We start from the raw sequence: 19,718 nt of genomic DNA on the forward strand, positions 1-19,718 counted from the left end.
TCATATTGAAAATGTTTATTGATTACACTATTTTTGTTTTAAACTTATCTATGTAGGTAACATTGTTATTTTAGGCACTACTGAAACGTCTATTTTTCCATTGTATTTGGTCTCTTCAAACCAATCTCTTCCTTCGGTGGACTTTCTGACTAACATGTCATATTGTATTACAAACAGCGTATATGTATAAAATGATCCTATATCCAATGTGTTTTATGTAAAAATATAAAATTGATGTAAAGCATATAGGAATTTGTAAAACCTAAAACCACAATTATTTTAATAAAATACAAAATAAATTAGTATAAAAAGCGGTATAGATTGGCGTTTACAGTAAATGCACAGTAGATGCTGTGGTAAATGCCTTGCTTGCTCATGGGTAATGGTAAATTGAAATGTGAGTTCCGTAATCGCGTTAAAATGTATCGATATTATTGTAAAAGAGTGCAATAGAAATCAATAACACAAAGTAATAATTTGTGGCTCCGTATTCTGCGTTTAATATAAATTATTAACTAAATAAAATGCCTACATTAAAAATAAATTACATGAAATTAAAACCAATTATCTCATTAATCTATTCAGTGCTTGCATACATTATTATTTTCATTTAGTGCTTTATTTAACATTTAGGACCTCACGAGAAATAAATGTAAATTGTGAGTAAAATAAAATAATCATTCAACGTTTAGGGTGAGCCCAAACGAGCGTAAATGCGGTACGTTTTGCGTAACCCTTTACATTTGGTATCGCCTTTGATTAATCTATACACATGCACAATCGATGTGTTCACGTATTCATAATTTAAGCCATTGGTAATTCAATCAAGATTCTACCAACTTGATATTTTAATAAATTGTGATTTCGATTCAAACACAATTTTCAACAACATTCGTACGGGGATCATTCGTCACATTACTGACCTGAATTCGTTTAAAGACCATTTATTGAGGTTTCATACCATTAAACTAGAGATTTAACGCTTGCGCCTCAACATACATAACAGAAAATAATTTGTGAACACCCTAAAGAAAATAGAGAAAATTATTTTAAAATCAATTCCATGCTACCCGGCGGCTTAAGGCTCGTTTTCATTTCGCCAATCGTTACCTTAACTAAAATTTACTTACAAAAATGTCATAAATTGAAACACTAAGGTGAAAAGTGGCACATAATCGTGAATTCAATATTTAAACAGGAATGCGTGTACGGATACAGAGGGCAATAATAACACAACTTTTATAATTCTTTCACTGAATTATTTTGTTACATGGCAACACTAGCTGTCCATTGTTGGTGTTGCAAGTTATGTGTTCGATTTTCAATTGGCAACGGTCGTTATCATTGCCTCCTACCGACGTACGCGCATCCCAATGAAGTGTTGGCGCATTGTCAAGAAAAATGCTATTTTACAAAGATACAACTACTAACTTTCGTCTTTAAGTCAAATACAATCGTATGAATACAAAGAGGAAAACATTTTAGATTCATTTCATTAAATAACTTTACTAATTACATGAAAAAACTACATTACACTAGGTTTTGTTTTAAATAAATATCACTAGTCTAATAAGGGTTGTTTGTTATGGTTTTTTGGGAACACAATATTTGGATTTTTTTAATTGTTTACTTCCCATTGAAATTTAAATGAAAACTAGTGATACTTTTTTATCAACTGTACTTACTGTTATTTTTCCGTCTTTGTATCATAAGTCAGAGGATAAATATTTACCTAATAGTAATATAACTTTCACTCCTTTACATGGCACTTAAATGTGAACCTTAATAAGAAACGTCACCCTTTTAAGGCTACAGCCACACTTAGCGTGTGCTAGGCGAGTATCAACCAGCATTCAACACGCCAAAAGTGTGGCCTTACCTTAGCGACATTAACATACGACTATCGCTCTTATGAAATATGTAATAACGTACAATTTCTCACACCATCACCTTTTGCACAGTGAACAATACCAGCTCGAATTTGAGATTATGAAGTCTTTCGAGCTATTCGCACTGTTAACCGTACATTTTATGTACAGTTGGCTTCAGTAATATGACTGAGAAAAGGCATACAAATATTGTACTCTAATTCATAAGGATACCGTCGAAAATGGCTTAAAAATTCTAACATTAGTGTGCATTTGGAGAAAAAAAGGTCGATTCAAATATAAAATAAGAAATACGAAAGCGGTCTTTCTGTAAGGGACAATGAGCCTACACAAAAAGGCACGAATAAAACTAAGAAAGAATAATATTAATTATTATTATCAATATATTCTGTAGCCAACCGCACGAGACCAAACTAGAGAGGCTCGTAGCCCACAGTATGTACTAAATGCATTTCAACGAGACCTTAAACAAATCTATTTACCTAATATTTAAATAAACTCCAACAATATTCACTAGTTACAACAAATTCAATTTAAATTAACACTCACTTATTTTAATTTTTTATAGACCGACAACAAATGTTAGTGAAACCTGACATTAAGGTGCTCATTCACTTGGAGCATCACTTGTAATGTAATATTATGTAACATAAGATTCGATTTTGCAATCTAACTCTATGTCAAAACATTATAAGATTTGAAGAATAGAGACTCCTTCACTGTATTGTCAAGTTTATTATTAGATATTTTTGCTGTCGGACTATAATTTTCAAATAAATATTATAGACGCCATTTTTGACTTTGTATCACCGCGTGCTTCTGACTGAATCTCTGCAACAAGTCGCAGTGTGTAAGAAGCTTTAGTTTATGCATGCATAACATACGGTATTTTATTTCATTTGTTTGTGTCCACCTTTAGGCTGCGTTTCCACCAGAGATGAGCGAGGATGCGTAATGAGGGATAATATGTGTTCGTAAAGAACCAATAGAATCGCATCATCTAGCGAAGTTTATAGACTTCTTGAAGTCAAAAATGGCCAACACACCGCACTAAAACTTAACGTACCCTAATAATTTCGTTCTATCAATACGTGGATTATGTCGCAAATTGACGAACAACGAGAATGCACTTAGGACAGTAGTGTGAACCATTCATTACAAACCACGCGGACGGAACTATGACTACGTATTATACAACTCGACTCGGGTTCGCGTTTGTTTATCGAATTTTAAATCGACTAACACCCAACACTAGAGCATTTTGTATAGCTGTTCGTTAACACTGCAATTTTATTTATACTCGATGCTTAAACTAATGTTAAACGTTGCTAACGTTTCGGTGGATTTATTTAGAAGTTAGAAGAAATTTTTTTCATGTACTAGGCTGTCCTTTTTACGTGTAAAAAAACTCATTGAAGTCAATGAGAGCGAGGTTGTTTTAAAATAAGAGTCAGCCATTATTCATAGTATTTCATATACCTACCTAGTTTCAAATTGGGATACACTGAAATTCACCATGTGAGTACCTATCGGTTGATCTTGAATCACTATGGTGTGATGAGTATGTACTCGATTTAAATGCTCGATAGAAGTACCACGCGCGAACCCAGGCATTAATTTTACAACAAGGATAACTTTAGAATGCTTTGGGGCAAAGGAAAATTGTTCAGGTACAATGGGACGCCATAAGCACATTCAAATGTTAAAAGAAATGAGGGTAAAGTAAATTCGTGATTCCTTAGCAAACGGTAAAGAGCAAATGTGTAAAAACAGGCACAGAGTTATTTTACAATTTTACATCTTTGTAAATCCTTATATTAACACTTTATAACATTGAATTGTAAAAAGCTCAAACATTATACAATAAGGCGTCACTTTCAAAAAATATCTTGCAATTTAGTAACAATTCCGATTCAGTAAAATATTAATTTATCACTTAATCCAAGCGATCCGAACGAAGCTTGGTAATGTAAGTTTTTGGCCGAATATCAAGTCTTATACAGCGCCATCTGTTATTGGAAAAAGAACATCTGTGTCTGAATAGTCTGATCTTCGTCCAAGAGATGGCGCTTTTGAAGCAAATATGACACAAAAAAAAACTTGTTTTCTTTCCAGCCAGCGACTGGTACTGTAACGCTTTAACGTTATCCCAATAACGCATAACGCTTACGACTACGCTATAATAACAGTAGAGGATCGACAATGCGCCAAACGTCTTACCTAGCGTTAGATCTAGATTCGCACAACACGACGACTCCTGGCTGCATTACCGCAGTACGTGATCTGTGGGAGAAAAGTAAAAGAAAATCAATATTTATTTGATGCTAATGGCACTCGCTAGTGGCTAAGTCAGTGGCGCCAACTAGTGAGATTTCATGTCGTAGGAGGAGCTAAATCTTTCTAAACAATAATTACTTTATTTATAGATGCAGAGAGTAAAGAAGTTTTTGATCTACAACGCAGAAGCTCTTAGCCTGTAAACTGATCTGAATTCACCCGGAATCTTCAAACGCTAGCTAGCTACTAAGATAGCCAGTGGACTTGGAACGAGTTCTACTACCAATTAAACCAGACCAGATTTTTTTACCTCTGGGAATCGAGCCCGGGCCATCTGGGTATCGAGCCCGGGACCTCTGGGACAGATGACTGCTTCAGTCTCATCATCATTATCTTTTCAGCCATAGGACGTCCACTGCTGAACATAGGCCTCTCCCAATGATTTCCATGATGACCGGTTGGTAGCGACTTGCATCCATGCATGCCTTGCTGTTACCATTATGAAGACGTTGGTCTATCTTATTGATGGACGTCCTACGCTGCGCTTTTCGATACGAGGCCTCCACTTCAGAACTTTGCTGCATCATCGGCCGTCAGTTCTGCGTACTATGTGCCCTGCCTATTGCCACTCCAGCTTGCTATTAATCCATCGGCCTGCATCCAGCTTGCTTTTTTAAGCGCAATACACATTGAGCCCGCCGGGCCGCCGACATATAACTTTATTAACACACATTATGACAATACAATACATGTCGGCTACTTTTTGTCGGCGGTCTAGTTTGCCGGCTTCACTTATTACAAGTCGGAAAATTTGGTCGGCGGCATGTCGGCGGCTTGAGATGAGTTTATTTGGCAGTCAGCATACAACCACGTCACTACAGGTCGAGCGTCGCCGGGCAACTGAGCGCAGGCGTACCCAAGCCGCCAACATGTCGGCGGGTAACACGCGCGGGCACATGTTGCCGACATGATTTTTTTCATACAGGCCGCCGGGTTGTGTCGCCGGGCTTTGTCGGCGGCCCGGCGGGCTCAGTGTGTATTGCGCTTTATCTATAGGCTTAGTCTATACTTATAGGCTGTATAACCATAGAGTATAGACTTATAGAGTACTCACGCTACTGCGGCGTGTGCGGCGACGACGAGCGCGAGTGCGCCGCTAAAGACTGCTGCAGCGCGGCCGGCGTCAGCCACTCCCTGCGCACAACACAGGGCTGTAGTAAACAACATCAACGCCTCTGATCATTTGATTTGAGGCTAACAACTCACGAAGCGGTTAACTTAACATCCGCAAACTCCGCGGTGGAGAAACTGCGGTTTTATTTCCAAGCGAGACCAGCGGGGTTATTACGAATCTTAGCAACCGGTTGCTAATTGTACTTGCAATGCAACTCTACTGCGAATAATGTATGGAAACTAGCGCCATCTGCAATTGAACGTGGCGTTGTCATTGGTTGGCGACGTTGGCGTAGCAGTCGCTTTGCTATTGTACAACTAGCAACTGGTTGCTAAGATTTGTAATACGCATGCGGAGTTCCGTCTGTGCGGTTACGCAGACGTCGTGGTTGAAGGGCAATTATCTCAAGACGAGTGATTGAGTTATTTTTTTAACTATATTTCCAAAACTGACCGATTCTATTGACGCGGACTTCAAAACATCATGTGGATATTGTCCTATCGATCTTTTAAGGTCAGAAAAAGCAAAACCAATTTTGCGTGGAAACTCCGCATGCGTATTACATACGCATGCGGAGTTCCGTCTGTGCGGTTACGCAGACGTCGTGGTTGGAGGGCAATTATCTCAAGACGAGTGATTGAGTTATTTTTTTAACTATATTTCCAAAACTGACCGATTCTATTGACGCGGACTTCAAAACATCATGTGGATATTGTCCTATCGATCTTTTAAGGTCAGAAAAAGCAAAACCAATTTGATTTTTGCATTTATATCAGTTCATAAGTAAACCCTTGTTTGAAGCTTCTATTAGCGGTGTAGTTTCTGGTCAAGCTTTCCAAAGACATTTGAAAATTATTTTAAGCTTTTATTGAGAGGTAATTTGATGGGCAAGTTCAGCCACTCACTTGGGCAGGCAGCGCTGTAGGAAGGGCACGCACGAGCTAACGTACGCCAGCCGGTTGACCCACGCCGGGATGTCGCGGGAACACAGCGCCTGCAACATAACGACATCGTTGCACGACATTGTTGGAAGAAAAATACTTGGGTCGTGTGGGAATAGAACCCGCGACCTCTGGCAGAGCACTCTAATAGACGACCCCAGATCGGGTCAGACGCAGAATTTGCATTTCGCAAAATATGTACCTACTCGACTCAAATGTACTTCTCAGAGTCGCTTAGAGCGCTTTTAGACGTCCGTTTTTTCACCGGACGACGGACCGTCAAAAAACGGATATCCTTTGTTTGTTGTCAATTTTCTAGCCGGACCCATGTCCGATGCATGTGCACACGTCCATTATAAACTATACACCACCGCTAAATCCGGTGAAAAAATCGGGCCGTTGTCCGGTCAAAAAAACGGATGTCTACAAGCGGCCTTATTCTGCGTCAAACACGACGAATCCCGGCGAGCCGGGTTAGGATGCGCGCCATGATATAATTTTATCGTCGATTTTAACTACAAGTGTACGGACTTATCGTCCAAAATCGATAAAATGCCTCAATAAGATATTATATCGTAGCACGCATCCTAGTAGGCCGTTGTTCGCAGTCAATAAAATTTAAAAAATCTTAACAAAGGAAACAGAAGTATGACTTAGTTTTTGATAACTTCCCAAGTAACATTTTACTCCATTTAAGAGTTCAATAGTCGTTCACATGTACTCCACAAGCTGTGTATGTCAGCTGTATACGAGCTGTATAGCTTGCTATAATGCTTTTATAGAACCAGTTTGGGCACAAATTAGACAGCTTTAAGTTCACTATGGCTGTACATTAGCAGTATAATAGCATTATAATAGCAGTTTAAATAGTAACATCGTACTTAAGGCTGACTTACGGCACTATATGGGACGCAGTGTGAACCATACAACGTACGTGAGGACAATAAAGAGTAACAAGTGGCTAAATGCACAGCTTTCAAAGTTATAAAGTCCGACAAAAGTACTCCAATGCTACCTAAAGTTCACGTGTGTCTTAAATTATTTCCACATTTTAATATTAGTTTGGTATTTGTACGTGAGTGCCAAGAGGGAAACAACTCGGGATAATCATTTATGCAAATAATAACACGGGTTTTAAATACTTAATAATGTTAATGCCATTGGGAATGCAACTTTATCGTGAAATGTATACATATTTACAGCTAAAATATTTACGCGCCTCTGTAAAAACGCGATATTCATTTTAAAATATTTAAAACTGGCTGAGAGGAAATCTACAATTTTCAGTTTTTGATATTGGATTGACATTATAATTATATTACGGTAATTAATTATAACATGAAACCAAACTCAATCGCTCTATCTGCGAATTTTGTGATAAATCTGCATTAATTTTGGAGATTTATTTGGTAAATATTTTAGGTTATGTAGAACAAAATGGTGGAAATGAAATACGGCTATGTGAACTGTTATAACTCCAATTTAATGCGGTGAGCGTATATTAGGTTCACATGTGTTCTGTTAGAATGCTGTTATCTATATGAAGTTCCACATTTGTACCACTACAGCGCTAATGTCTATAAATTTATTCTAATGTGAACTTATGTACAGCTTTAAGATGTACCTAGTTCAGGTCAATTGTGTATCTTTAATTCTTTCAAATACTGAAATTTTAGAGATCCGCAATAAAAATTATCAATGTCCGTTAAATCGCCTAGCCCAGGTACTAATAGTCAAGTATGAATACCTAAAGCATCAGACGGTAGTGTTCCCGGTTTAAATTCGTTTATTATGCTTGACAATTTATTCAAAGCGGAATGAGGAATACGATTTTCAATAGCCCATGTTCTTATTTTTTTTTGCGAAAGGTTAAATAATTGTCCAAATCAAAATGGTATTCACTATCACAAGAACTGCAATCATCACACTCTGATATCTGGTATATTTTAAAGGGAAATTTCAGGTTCAGGCATAATATTTTCCTCTGCATCATGTACAGAACCACCATGAACAACTAAAAACAGGCTTGGGGAAATGTGTAATAGAATATCACATTCACATTCGTGTTCAGCTTAAAGCAAATAAGAGTAGTACTTGTGGACAAATAAACTGCTATTGATGTTAATGGACAACACATATAGTCCTTTTAACAGCCTACAGTGTACATGCGAACCATTGAAACACTTTTGTACAGATAGTAAAAAAAGGTTATTTTAATTATCACAAACAAGTCCTACTACAGCTACTAGCTGTATAACAGTCTAAAACAAGTAAACATAACAGCCTTTGGCTTTATAAATGACCACGTGTGTTCTATTAAAATGCTAGCTCTATAACATCGTACAAGTAGGCCGTTAAACAGCGGTTGCCGTATCTCTACCCTCCTATAATGCTCTTAGTCAGATGGCTGACTAAAGGATAGTTGTTAGAGTATTATAACACCAACAATCGTATAAAAGTATAACTCTACACTAGTCTACACTCCTATAAGTCCCTTAGACAGGTATAGGTGTAATTAATTGCAATAATACAGCTTATACATCACGAGTGAACTGTACTAATGCTTTAAGTACACATTGGAACTAAATGTGAACTCTTAAATGGAGTAAATTGTTACTTGGGTTATCCCTTACACCCTTTAATTAAAGGCCAAAATTGTATAAGTCTGTTAAAATAGGTACACCCAATAAATCCTACTGTAACAAAAGAAAACTCCACTAAAACATAAATTATTTTGACTGTACGCCCACTGAATGACAGCACGTGCGTGGCTTTACATTGTTAATTATCCGCCTTAATTGGCCTGAATCGAGGATATCGCGAGCAATTCTATTGTTATTATATGAACGTAAGTGCGGCGATATTTTTTACCTCATCTCGCGTTATTTGTTCCGGGTGATTACGTTTTAAACAATAAAACAAATGCTTTTGTATGGATACTTTAGATGTACTGCAGCTTGACGTAAACTATCCTTAGAAATCCATTGAATAAAGAACAAACAAACAAACGTAGCAATAAACTGTTTTCTTAATAATATATTTAATTATCATAAACTAATGATGTGGAGAAAGTTTTAATTATTTTAAATCGTTCGTTCAATATTATGAGTAAATAAGTCAGGAAATCAATCAATCATTTTACGCATGCTTAAAAAAAAAGGTTTAATATAATAAAAGTAATCTGAATACTTTCGTAACTTTCTCAAGCGTTTAACAAATAAGTTTACTTAAAACTATTTATTTTTAGGTAGATTAGATATAGTGTGAAACACTTTTAATCCGCCATTGGCATTTGACAGTTCAATCGCAGAATGCTCCCAAAGACCAAAATATTCATCGTTATCACCGATGCAGGAGCACGAACCTCTCTAATTTACCAAAAGCCCATTTGATTTGCTCTACACTCTCCAAACTGGCCAGACGGGTTGAAGAGGCCTGATGTTTGCATAATTTGGTCCCATAGTCAGAGAAGGCAAATCTAAGTTACGATTAATTACGGACCTATTCAGCGTCCAACGGTTGATTGTAGAGGATGCTAGTTCCAATTTTCGACCTCTGGACTATTTCGGTGAACCCAGCGACTCCAAACACACGTAATGCTAACGGGAAAATGAGTCATTTGTACTACAAACTACTAGAAATCTTTTTAACGTTGATTCATAAGTACTCGTCAATTTAAATACGGGCTCGTATCGAGCGGAGGTCGTCGACTCGCCCAGTTAGACGGTAGATAGCGAGCTAATAAGCGATAATTCGTCGCCTCGCTTCACCTTTGTGTGGGTCACTCAACCAGATAATGATGTTATCTGTCTCTGATTTCCTTTACAATTGTATTCCCTTGTTATATCGTGTTGGCTCTTGCACTACGCGGGAAATTGACCGAGACGAAGCGCGAGCACGCACACCGAGGTATGGACGACCCACGGCGAAACTAACTGAAGTGCATGTTTACACTATGTCTCGATCAATATCCCGCATAGTGTAACTGCGCCATATCAATTACACAAATGTACGCATGGAATGAGCTAAATCAGAGGTACGATTAGCTTCGAGTAACTAAAAATATTGATTCAATTATTATAGTGTAGGGCAAATCGTCCTTGCCTCTGGTAAATTAGAGAGGATCGTGTAAGCCTGCAGTGATGACGATGATGATGATGTGAAAAAGATAAAGAAAATGTAAAAGTAACCTTAGCTGTCTGTCCATTTATTTATTGTTGAATATTATTAACTAGTTCTAGTTCGTTGTAAAAACTCCTGCAAGTTTACGTGTTCGGAAGTATGTAAGTAGGCCACATACGAATTAATTTAAAAAATATTATTTCATTTACAGGATGTAATTAAATGTTTTAGAGGTACTAATTATTTATCTAAATTTTTTTTTCTCTAGCATAATTCATGTCTGTCGTTAAGTTTGTAGCCTTAAAAATAACATTAATAATTCATTAAATAGAATGTATTCCTCTATGAAAGCGACAGACATATTGATTTCTATAAAAGTAACTTATTTAATATGTGACCTAGAAGCTTTAGTTTAGCCATTCAGGGTCGTACAACAACTTATAATTACGTCGCCACACCACCTGTTAATATTTAAACGTTTCAATTATCTGAGCACCTTACTTTGTGAAGTTTTTAAACTATTAGGCTAAGTTACACCACCTAACTTTAACCGTAACTATAACAATAATTGGTGTTTTTGTATGGAGTTTGACAGATTTTTGACGTCTGTTACAGTTAAAGTAAGATGGTGCAACCCAGCCTTAATGTACGCATAGTTATAAATACGTAAGTTTATAAATTTTGTTCCGTTTTTACGCTTAAACCGCTCTACAACTTAGTTATGATAAACAGTAGAGAAAGATTGTATTCTGACATAGGCTACATTTTACCGAAAAGTCTTGAAGGAGTAAAATAGAGCATGAAAACCGTTATGACAAGTGAAACGACTAATGTCTTTTATTTATTTAAATTAGTTTATTTCAGTTACAAACATGTAACATACACGCAACCAAATCACTAAGTAGTTCTACTTCATTATAATGCTAGTGTAGCAGGATTCTAAATTAAAACAAGGTAGCGTTCAGTTTTAAAGCCACAAACTTAGAAAGGACAAGGTCACATAACCATTTTCTTAAAAAATTAGTAACACTAATTTTATGTAGCTAGAACTAAACGATGAGTGAACATTATCCACGGAACTTCATTTACACGCACGTCAAAAGTTATTGTTGACTAGATGACGTTTATTCTGACGTAAATAAACGTCATATACAGTCAAGAGAACTGCTGTACATTTTCATTGCAAAAGAGAACGTATTGCAACTACATAAGATGAATAGTGTTTTGGCTTGACTTACCAGACAAAAGGCAGATGTGAAGTGATTGCAGTTGTTGTTCATAAGATGGTATCTGAAATTAATCATGGTTCCGTTAAAATAACAATAATTAATGACTAAGCTTCGTATTAAAAATAATTTATTTGAAGAAGTAAATGAGTCAGATCCTTGATTCCACTTTTTGAGGATTTGTAAACAGCATATTAAATTAAGCATACAGTGAATTACAAAATTACTTCTAATAAAATTACTTAAGACAAGTTTACATTGATATGTTGCCGACAGAAAATAGTACAGATGAATGACCTAAAATTCTAAACAAATTGTTTCTTTTTTCTGATGGCTGAAACGATATAGGTCGCTCAACGAAACTTGAGGCAAATACGTAGTCACACTGATGCAATACATATTAGTCATAACTCCATACAAAAATAAGCCCTTTCGACCATTTTTCGACTGGTTTGCGATTATAATGTGCACTTTATGTAGACCCACAGTTGCCACGCTTTAGTTAAATGTCTGCAAGACTTGTCAGTCCGACTACGCTAGACATCAGCGCAGCGTATACTGACACAAATCTTTGCTTATGTTGATGGGATCAAAATTTTTTGGGCGTCCTATAAATAGATGATGGTGATGATGAGCATACATACCTGTCACCGCGGAACTGCTTGCCGAGCTCGGCCACTAACCGCCGCACCTCCTCTTCGCTGAAGTCCGTATACCCTATGTGTACGCTTTGTCTGCAACAAACGGACATTGCGTTAGAAATTGAATGCGGCACATAGCTCAAGTGTCGGAATTGGAAACCGAATTCCAAGAAACGCGGGTTCGAACCCCGTCACCGCTGAACTATTTTGGCAAAGAACTGATTCGTAACAGGACGGGTTAGCGGTACTTTCTCTATTTTTAAAAATTCTATAGACTTTGTCTGGTTTATATCGATGACATACTGTTATTTTAATGCAACATGTACGTGTAGTATGTACGATAGCATATTCCCCCATTTCATAATGTGACGATGGTGCATATCATTGAACGAAGCACAAAAGTATATGTATATTATACTTACTGGAGCTTTTGATTGGTTCTAAGTTCAATATCTATCTAGACAAATCATAGGATAGAATCTTTCATTGAGATTGAATAGAGTTTTAAGCGTTGTTTTGCAATAGGTACCGCAGGTTGTAATTATTTGTACCGGCTTACTAATAAAAGTTACATTCGTGTTGAAAACTACTTTCAAATTACATTTCCATACTAAATGCCACTTTAAAACTAATTTCCTACAACAACGCAAACATACATAAATCAAATAAATATCTGATTTGTACTGTTCAACTTTAACGTACAGTCACCGTCAAAATAGTTCGTGACACTCAAACTGGCCTAAAAGTATACATGACAACACAAAAACTAAATGACGAGTTGCGCACTTTTCGGCTACTTTGTCACGAAATATTTGACGCTGCTGTACTCTAAAACTAAAAAGTTTGTCCCAAGTCTTTCACAAAGCAATCGATACACCTGACATCGATACAGGTTCCACGCTCGATCGGTGCCACGATATAGCTATCATTGTCGCCCTTGACACGCCGTGACACCAGACAGGCGTCAGGCCTTGATCTGACCTTACGGCCCCATCAGTAGCGCACAGAATGTCGTCAAGTGACGAAAGTTGACCTACTAAAGACGTACGGTATTGCATGACGAGTATGTGTTTTGGAGTTATCATCACTTAGCAACTTATCTACGGATATTTTGAAGACCGGAAATATAATAACAAGTGCTTGTAAAAAAAAAGTAGGAATGAGCAACTCAACTATCCATTCATAATAATGAATATTCTTTATGTAGACAACATAAGTAGATTTAATTGGATTAATCTACTACAAGAAATTAATTACTTAGGTGCTGTTGTATTTTTTATACCAAAATCGTGGCATACATGTCATATTAACGAAATAGGCATTAAAACCCCGCTATGGGCCGGGACCCCACTGCAAGCCAGGACCCCGCCGCAGGCCTGGACCCCGCTGTGGCCCTGGACCCCCTGCGGGCCTGGATGGACCCCTGCGGACCGCAGCACACTCATCATCATCATTTCAGCCATAGGACGTCCACTGCTGAACATAGGCCTCCCCCAATGCTTTCCATGTTGATCGATTGGTAGCGGCCTGCGTCCAGCGCTTCCCTGCTACCTTTACCTTGTAGGTGGACGTCCCACGCTGCGTTTTCCGGTACGCGGCTTCCATTCCAGAACCTTGCTGCCCCATCGGCCATCATTTCTGCGTACTATGTGCCCTGCCCATTGCCACTTCAGCTTGCTAATCCATCGGGCTATGCACACTTACCTGAACCGGAACTGCTCGCCCAGTTCGCTCTCGTCACGCGGCGTGATCTCGAAGACGCCCGTGAAGGCGTATGGATGGCCGCCGTACGCCCACTCCGAGCCGTGGACTTGGACCCCACTGTGGCCTGGACCCCCTGCGGTCCTGGACCCCGCTGTGGCCTGGACCCCCCTGCGGGCCTGAACCCCGCTGTGGCCTGGACCCCGCTGTGGCCTGGACCCCTGCGGCCTGGACCCCTGCGGTCCTGGCACACTCACCTGAACCGGAACTGCTCGCCCAGCTCTCTCTCGTCGCGCGGCGTGATCTCGAAGACGCCCGTGAAGGCGTACGGGTGGCCGCCGTACGCCCACTCCGAACCGTGAACTTGGACCCCACTGTGAAACACACCAACGCCTGCGCCGGCTGTGTACCTGAGAAAAACGATGCCATTAGGGCCGTCGGTCACGACGACTTTTTGTCCGAAACGCACGTAGCGATTATGATTATGATCGATTATAATGAGGGCTATCGTTTTAGCGCTCACCAGTTAGCGCCACTTTAGAGTAAGGTCCTGTCACTTGCTAGTAGCGAAGACAGTGGCGCCAACTTGTGAGCGCTAAAGTGGTAGGAGGACTATCGCATTTGCACTCATCAAGATGGCGCCACTGTAGAGTAAGGTCCTGTCAATCGCCAGGGGTGCCAACTGTTAAGTATAAAAACGATAGCCCTCATTGTAACGCACTACAGAAGTGATGCCAACGCGCTACTAACGCGCTACAGCAGCGCGACTGCATCGCTACAAAACGTCGCTGTGGGCGAGGGGGGCTTTAGTATTCAATTCGGCCTACCCAAAAGATATTTTTCATTCTCATTTTATTGATGTAGCTGTCAGCAATAAATAAACCTGTTAATAAGTCTACGATTAGATAAAATGAAATATGTCATGTAGAATATTCTACTTTTTCATTAGACCGACTTTGGTAGACTGACGATCTGTTGAAGGTCGCGGGAGCAGAAGGATACGGGAATCACAGGACCGGCCGTTGTGGAAATCTGTTGGGGGCCTTTGGGTCTGTCAGTCAGAATTAAAAAAAAATACAGTCTTTTTAGTCTCTTCTTACTCACTTAAGAATAAAACTTATGGTAACGTATGGTGGGGTTTTACAATTATCAGAGTTTACGAACATGAGCAAGCCCATATACAGGGTGTCCCAAAATTAGCATGTTAACATTGACAGCAGAGGTAGATGGGCTTAAGACGCATTGAGGAAGCCTCATGCCCCTTGTTCCCACTGGGCACTTTGGACTTGGACACGTGCCCAGGGCCCCGCGATCAAGGGGGGCTTTTGGTTCTTAAATGGCCAGGGCCTCCAGTAGGTTAAAGACGGCCCTGGGAAGCCTAATATAGGTTAAATTATAAGGTTTCTTCTACTGACATGTTAGGCTTGTTAGAAGATGCGTCTTAGACCCATCTACCTCCGTCAGTGTTTTACAGCCTATAACAAAAACCAGCGTGTTCAACGTGTATCACTAAATTCACTCACCAGTTGGTCCAATACATGTCGTATACATTTAGCACGACGGCCGCCTGTCCGGGCCGCGGCGCGGGCGCGTCCGGCCGCCGCGACAGCAGCGACATGCACGAAGGGAACATAGCGCAGATGCCGCACGACTGCGCACAGAACGGTTCCAAATTTGAATTCGTTGCTGGTTGTTCAAAATTTAAATTTGAATTTGGAGAAAACTAAAGCCCGGTCTGTGAGCACGTAGAATTTTGTCCAATGACCCTAAGCTACCCATCATTATCCCTCGCGCGTAATTATATTGCTGAGCTGTCGCGACTGTGCGACGGGCGCCCGCAGTGAGTATGCGAGCGTGATAGCAACATAATTACGCGCGAGCGATAAGGATGGGTAGCTTGGGGTCATTGGACAAAATTCTACGTGCTCGCAGACCAGTCTATATGCACATTGCAGGTTACAGATGAAGAGCTAAGCTAAATTAGTTTAGCGTATCTCGCATTTAGCTCTTGGTCTGCAACCCGCAGTAATAAACTGCGTTAACTCAAAAAATCTGTTTTACGATTTTTCGAGTCATCGTCATCATCATTTCAGCCACAGGACTTCCACTGCTGAACATAGGCATATCCCAATTATAGCCGGTTGGAAGCAAATAGCCTCCAGCATCATTCTGCAACCTTAAGGTCATTTGGTCCACCTTGTGAGTAAGACTAAGACGTCCCAGGCTGCATTAATTAACAGATTTTTTGAGTTAATACAGTTTATTAATACGTGCGCTAGGTTCATTATTAGTACAACATTAATCACCTATCTAAACTCTGATTTTTAATTCGACGGAATTTTGACATTTCAGAAGTGTTTCCAACATTGAAACATTCCCACTAAGGATGGAGAGCATTTTCACAAATTAAAAAATAATCCTTTCTTGAATTTAAGGTTTCACTTAAAAAACTAAGGCTTAAAAATGTACTGATCATTTCAAAATGGTTATTTGAATTTTTATTATCATATTTTAGAAGTTACAAAAAAAATTGGGAAATTATTTTTCTATTACTGGACTCCCTGGCCAATAATCCATGGGTTACAAACCTTTTTTATGAAAATCCTTTTGTTAATAAAATCTTAGCTTCATAAAATAATCAATTTAACAAGATGCCAATTTTATAATCCAAGTTGATTATGATGACGATAATGATGATTGATGATCAATACATATTTTCGTTTATGTTAATATGTTGTTTTACTGTGTTAAAAACACGTTTTTTTCTATTTAATCTCTAAAATGTACATAATAATTAGTGTACATTGAATTCACGAAACAAACAATAGTTCATTCTTGTAAGTTGTAGTTGATGAAATTTCATTTCATATTATTTATTAATAATTCAAAGCAAAAAAGGCTTATTACATCTGAATTGTCAAAAAATGACAGCTGTCAGAATTCCGTCGAATTAAAAATCGGACTTTAAGTTAACCTACGAAGGCAGAGGTCGACAAAACTTTTGGAGAGGAAGGGCCAAAAAGTGACAGCTTATAAAAAAAACATTTATGTATAAAGATTTCCATTTTTTAAGAAGCTATTCAACTGTGATTTTAGGGGTTTGATAATAAAATATAATAAAATAAGGAAATACATATAGAGCCACAACTTTATATTGATAAAACTGCATGCGGCTCGTGCGTGAGGCACAGGTTGCCGACCCCTGGCCTACGGGAATAAACGCTTTTGTATAAATGGTCGTAAGTGTGACTGTACATTAGTGATACCTTTATACAGTAGTTTTTAATAAAAAAGGACAATACAGTAATTTTTATTTTTTATTTTAAAGCTAAGAAATATAGTATGTAATAACGTGTGCTGTATTTTAAAAAGATTTTTAACAGCATGCACAAAGTTGGGTAGACAATAATATGTATTTAAATATAAAAAAAAAAAACAACTTTAACATGCATGTACAAAATATACCATAAAACTAAATAATAGCACATAGAATACATTTACTTTGGCCATTTTTTTAATTTAGTGCCTATTTTTAAATGATTATTAGTTACCTTTTTAGGTGGATTTATGTGAATTTTCTTTTTCATTGTCCAGTAATCACTAACTACACTTAACAACACAAATCATTGTCTATAACATTTCTAAATATCTAAAAAAGCACTACTATTTTTTATCATGAGTATCAATGTAAGCACACTAGTCCATTTCTTTGACCTATGCACACAACATTTTTGCTTAACACATTTACACTGACTGTTTTCCGCGTGGCAAGGCCAGCGATAAAGGTGCGTACATGCTTAAACTAAAGGAGCGCGCGAAAATAATAGTTATCAGTTTTTTTTTACATTGTTTCTTCCATTGGAGAGTTTTTAAATGTATTTTTATTCAGAGAGCTTATTTTGATAAAAAAAATGCTTTTATTGATTAATTAAGCATCATTGAGAATTTCTTACTGGTAATATTAAATTTAATAGCTTATAGCAGAAAAAAATTCTTACATAAAAAAGAGTAGGTACATATTTTTTATAAACAGTTTCTTTATAAAAAATGTATTAAGCATTTAATTAAGGAATTTAGGCACTTTATGTAGAACAAAATTACTTACCCCCTTACTAATACAAAGTTACACAGTTGTTGATCACTATTTTAAAATGACATTTCCATACTAAATGTCACTTTAAAACTGATCAACGAGCATGTAAGTTTTTGTAGCAAGTGTATTCGCACCTTTATCTGATACATTGGCACCACTTTATTAAGCTCTATGCCGCCTCATTCAATCCAATAAAGTGTGATAAGATAATTTTATTATTTTACTGCACTGTCCTACAAACTTTTTTGAAGTTTACCTTTTTATTTGTATATTTTTTTTTACATATTTAAATGAAAAAAATTTTTGTTGTGTTGTAAAAATGAGATAAACAATAAAGTATAAAGTATCACTATTAGAAGGCCACTTAGGCCAGTATTATCTAATATGGCGGATTTAATCTACATGTATTAGTGATGGCTTTTATCAAGCCTGTTAATGACCCATGATATTTCTTTGTTTACTTTTCATAACCAAGATTACTCCTATCAGTTTGGATTAATCGGTATGTTTGCTATGTTGTTGTTTACGCAGCGATTTTAATTGCATTCGGACTTGACTAACAAGGCCCAACGTCAACATATTTTGACAAAGAATGATATTTTTCTCTAATGCATTAATTTACAGAAAAAAAATAAACATGACTGAAATAAAACAAACTACCTAATGAAAAAATACAAAAAATTGTGCACAAATTCGAATAAAGTGCACAAAAAAGAAACAGTGCAACTACAAATATGGAACATCTTAGCGATTCTTACTAAATTGCGATTATCGTAGGACTCGTCCTGGGAGACTACGGGCGAGTCGATCAGAGGGTCGCGGTCGCCCCCGCTCTCGTCGGGCCGGGACTCCGACGCCCTCCGATCTGAACGGTTACGGCACGCATCGCATGTCTTCATTTCTATACATACTTCTCAACTGTGGACTGTCAATATTAGTCCTTCACTTAATTAGGAATTAGTTGCACCTATAGTCATCTTTCTTTATGGCAATGTCACAATTATTATAAGCCATAAAATTCACACATTTCATATTTAGACAACAAAAACAAAGGTTACAACTACCCACATATGAGTAGCGTATTTTAAATACCTCATCTTCAGAATCTAGCAGTGCAGAATGTTCCATAGCCCAAGAAATTCAGGATATAAATTAAAAACACTAAACACTATACAGTGGATCAAGTACTAAACCCATGTGAGAATGGGATGGCATTATAATAAAGTCAAACCATATTGGTTGAATCAAGTAACTATCAATCAACCAGGCAGAAAGAAATATTGTATGCAAATTATATTGTCGATCACTAGCAAAAATAATGACGTTAAGGATTCAGTAACAACACGCGCATACGGAGAGAGCATGTGACCTAAAATACTACGGCTAATCGCATAGAATTTAAACAAAATAATTAGAATACTTACCACTATAAATTGGCCTTATTGTTAAGCACGCGTTTTCCATAGAATTTACAAACGCCTTCAAATAATCAGTTCCATCGTCTCATTCGGATATCTAAATAATTAATTAAATTATCAAAAATACATTAAAACTATGAGGTATTGCGAGAAAATAGAATAAAATGAACACAATAACCCCAATGTGCTTTGCTTACTTTTTGACAAAACTGACATTTACAATTTGGGCATAGAGC

At 37.7% G+C, this 19,718-nt stretch overlaps 1 protein-coding gene across 3 annotated transcripts; it reads right to left on the bottom strand.

Annotated features, from left to right (window-relative positions):
• LOC135084478 (deubiquitinase DESI2) lies at positions 1–19,696 on the bottom strand. Of its 3 annotated transcripts, none has more exons than XM_063979265.1 (8): positions 19,489–19,696; positions 15,495–15,622; positions 14,229–14,381; positions 12,274–12,363; positions 11,642–11,693; positions 6,246–6,334; positions 5,281–5,360; positions 1–4,172 (listed from the first exon to the last, which is right to left on the bottom strand). In XM_063979265.1, the coding sequence occupies exons 2-7, from the start codon at positions 15,602–15,604 to the stop codon at positions 5,282–5,284; spliced, it is 573 nt and encodes a 190-aa protein (XP_063835335.1). In that variant the 5' UTR covers positions 15,605–15,622; positions 19,489–19,696; the 3' UTR covers positions 1–4,172; position 5,281. The 3 variants fall into 3 exon arrangements, with proteins under 3 accessions (XP_063835335.1, XP_063835333.1, XP_063835334.1); XM_063979263.1 differs by having other exon boundaries at positions 15,495–15,657; XM_063979264.1 differs by lacking the exon at positions 19,489–19,696 and adding an exon at positions 17,523–17,734.
• Between the last annotated feature and the right edge of the window lie 22 nt (positions 19,697–19,718).

This window comes from Ostrinia nubilalis, chromosome 26, assembly GCF_963855985.1.
Source record: "Ostrinia nubilalis chromosome 26, ilOstNubi1.1, whole genome shotgun sequence".
In the NCBI taxonomy this organism is placed as follows: Eukaryota; Metazoa; Arthropoda; class Insecta; order Lepidoptera; family Crambidae; genus Ostrinia; species Ostrinia nubilalis.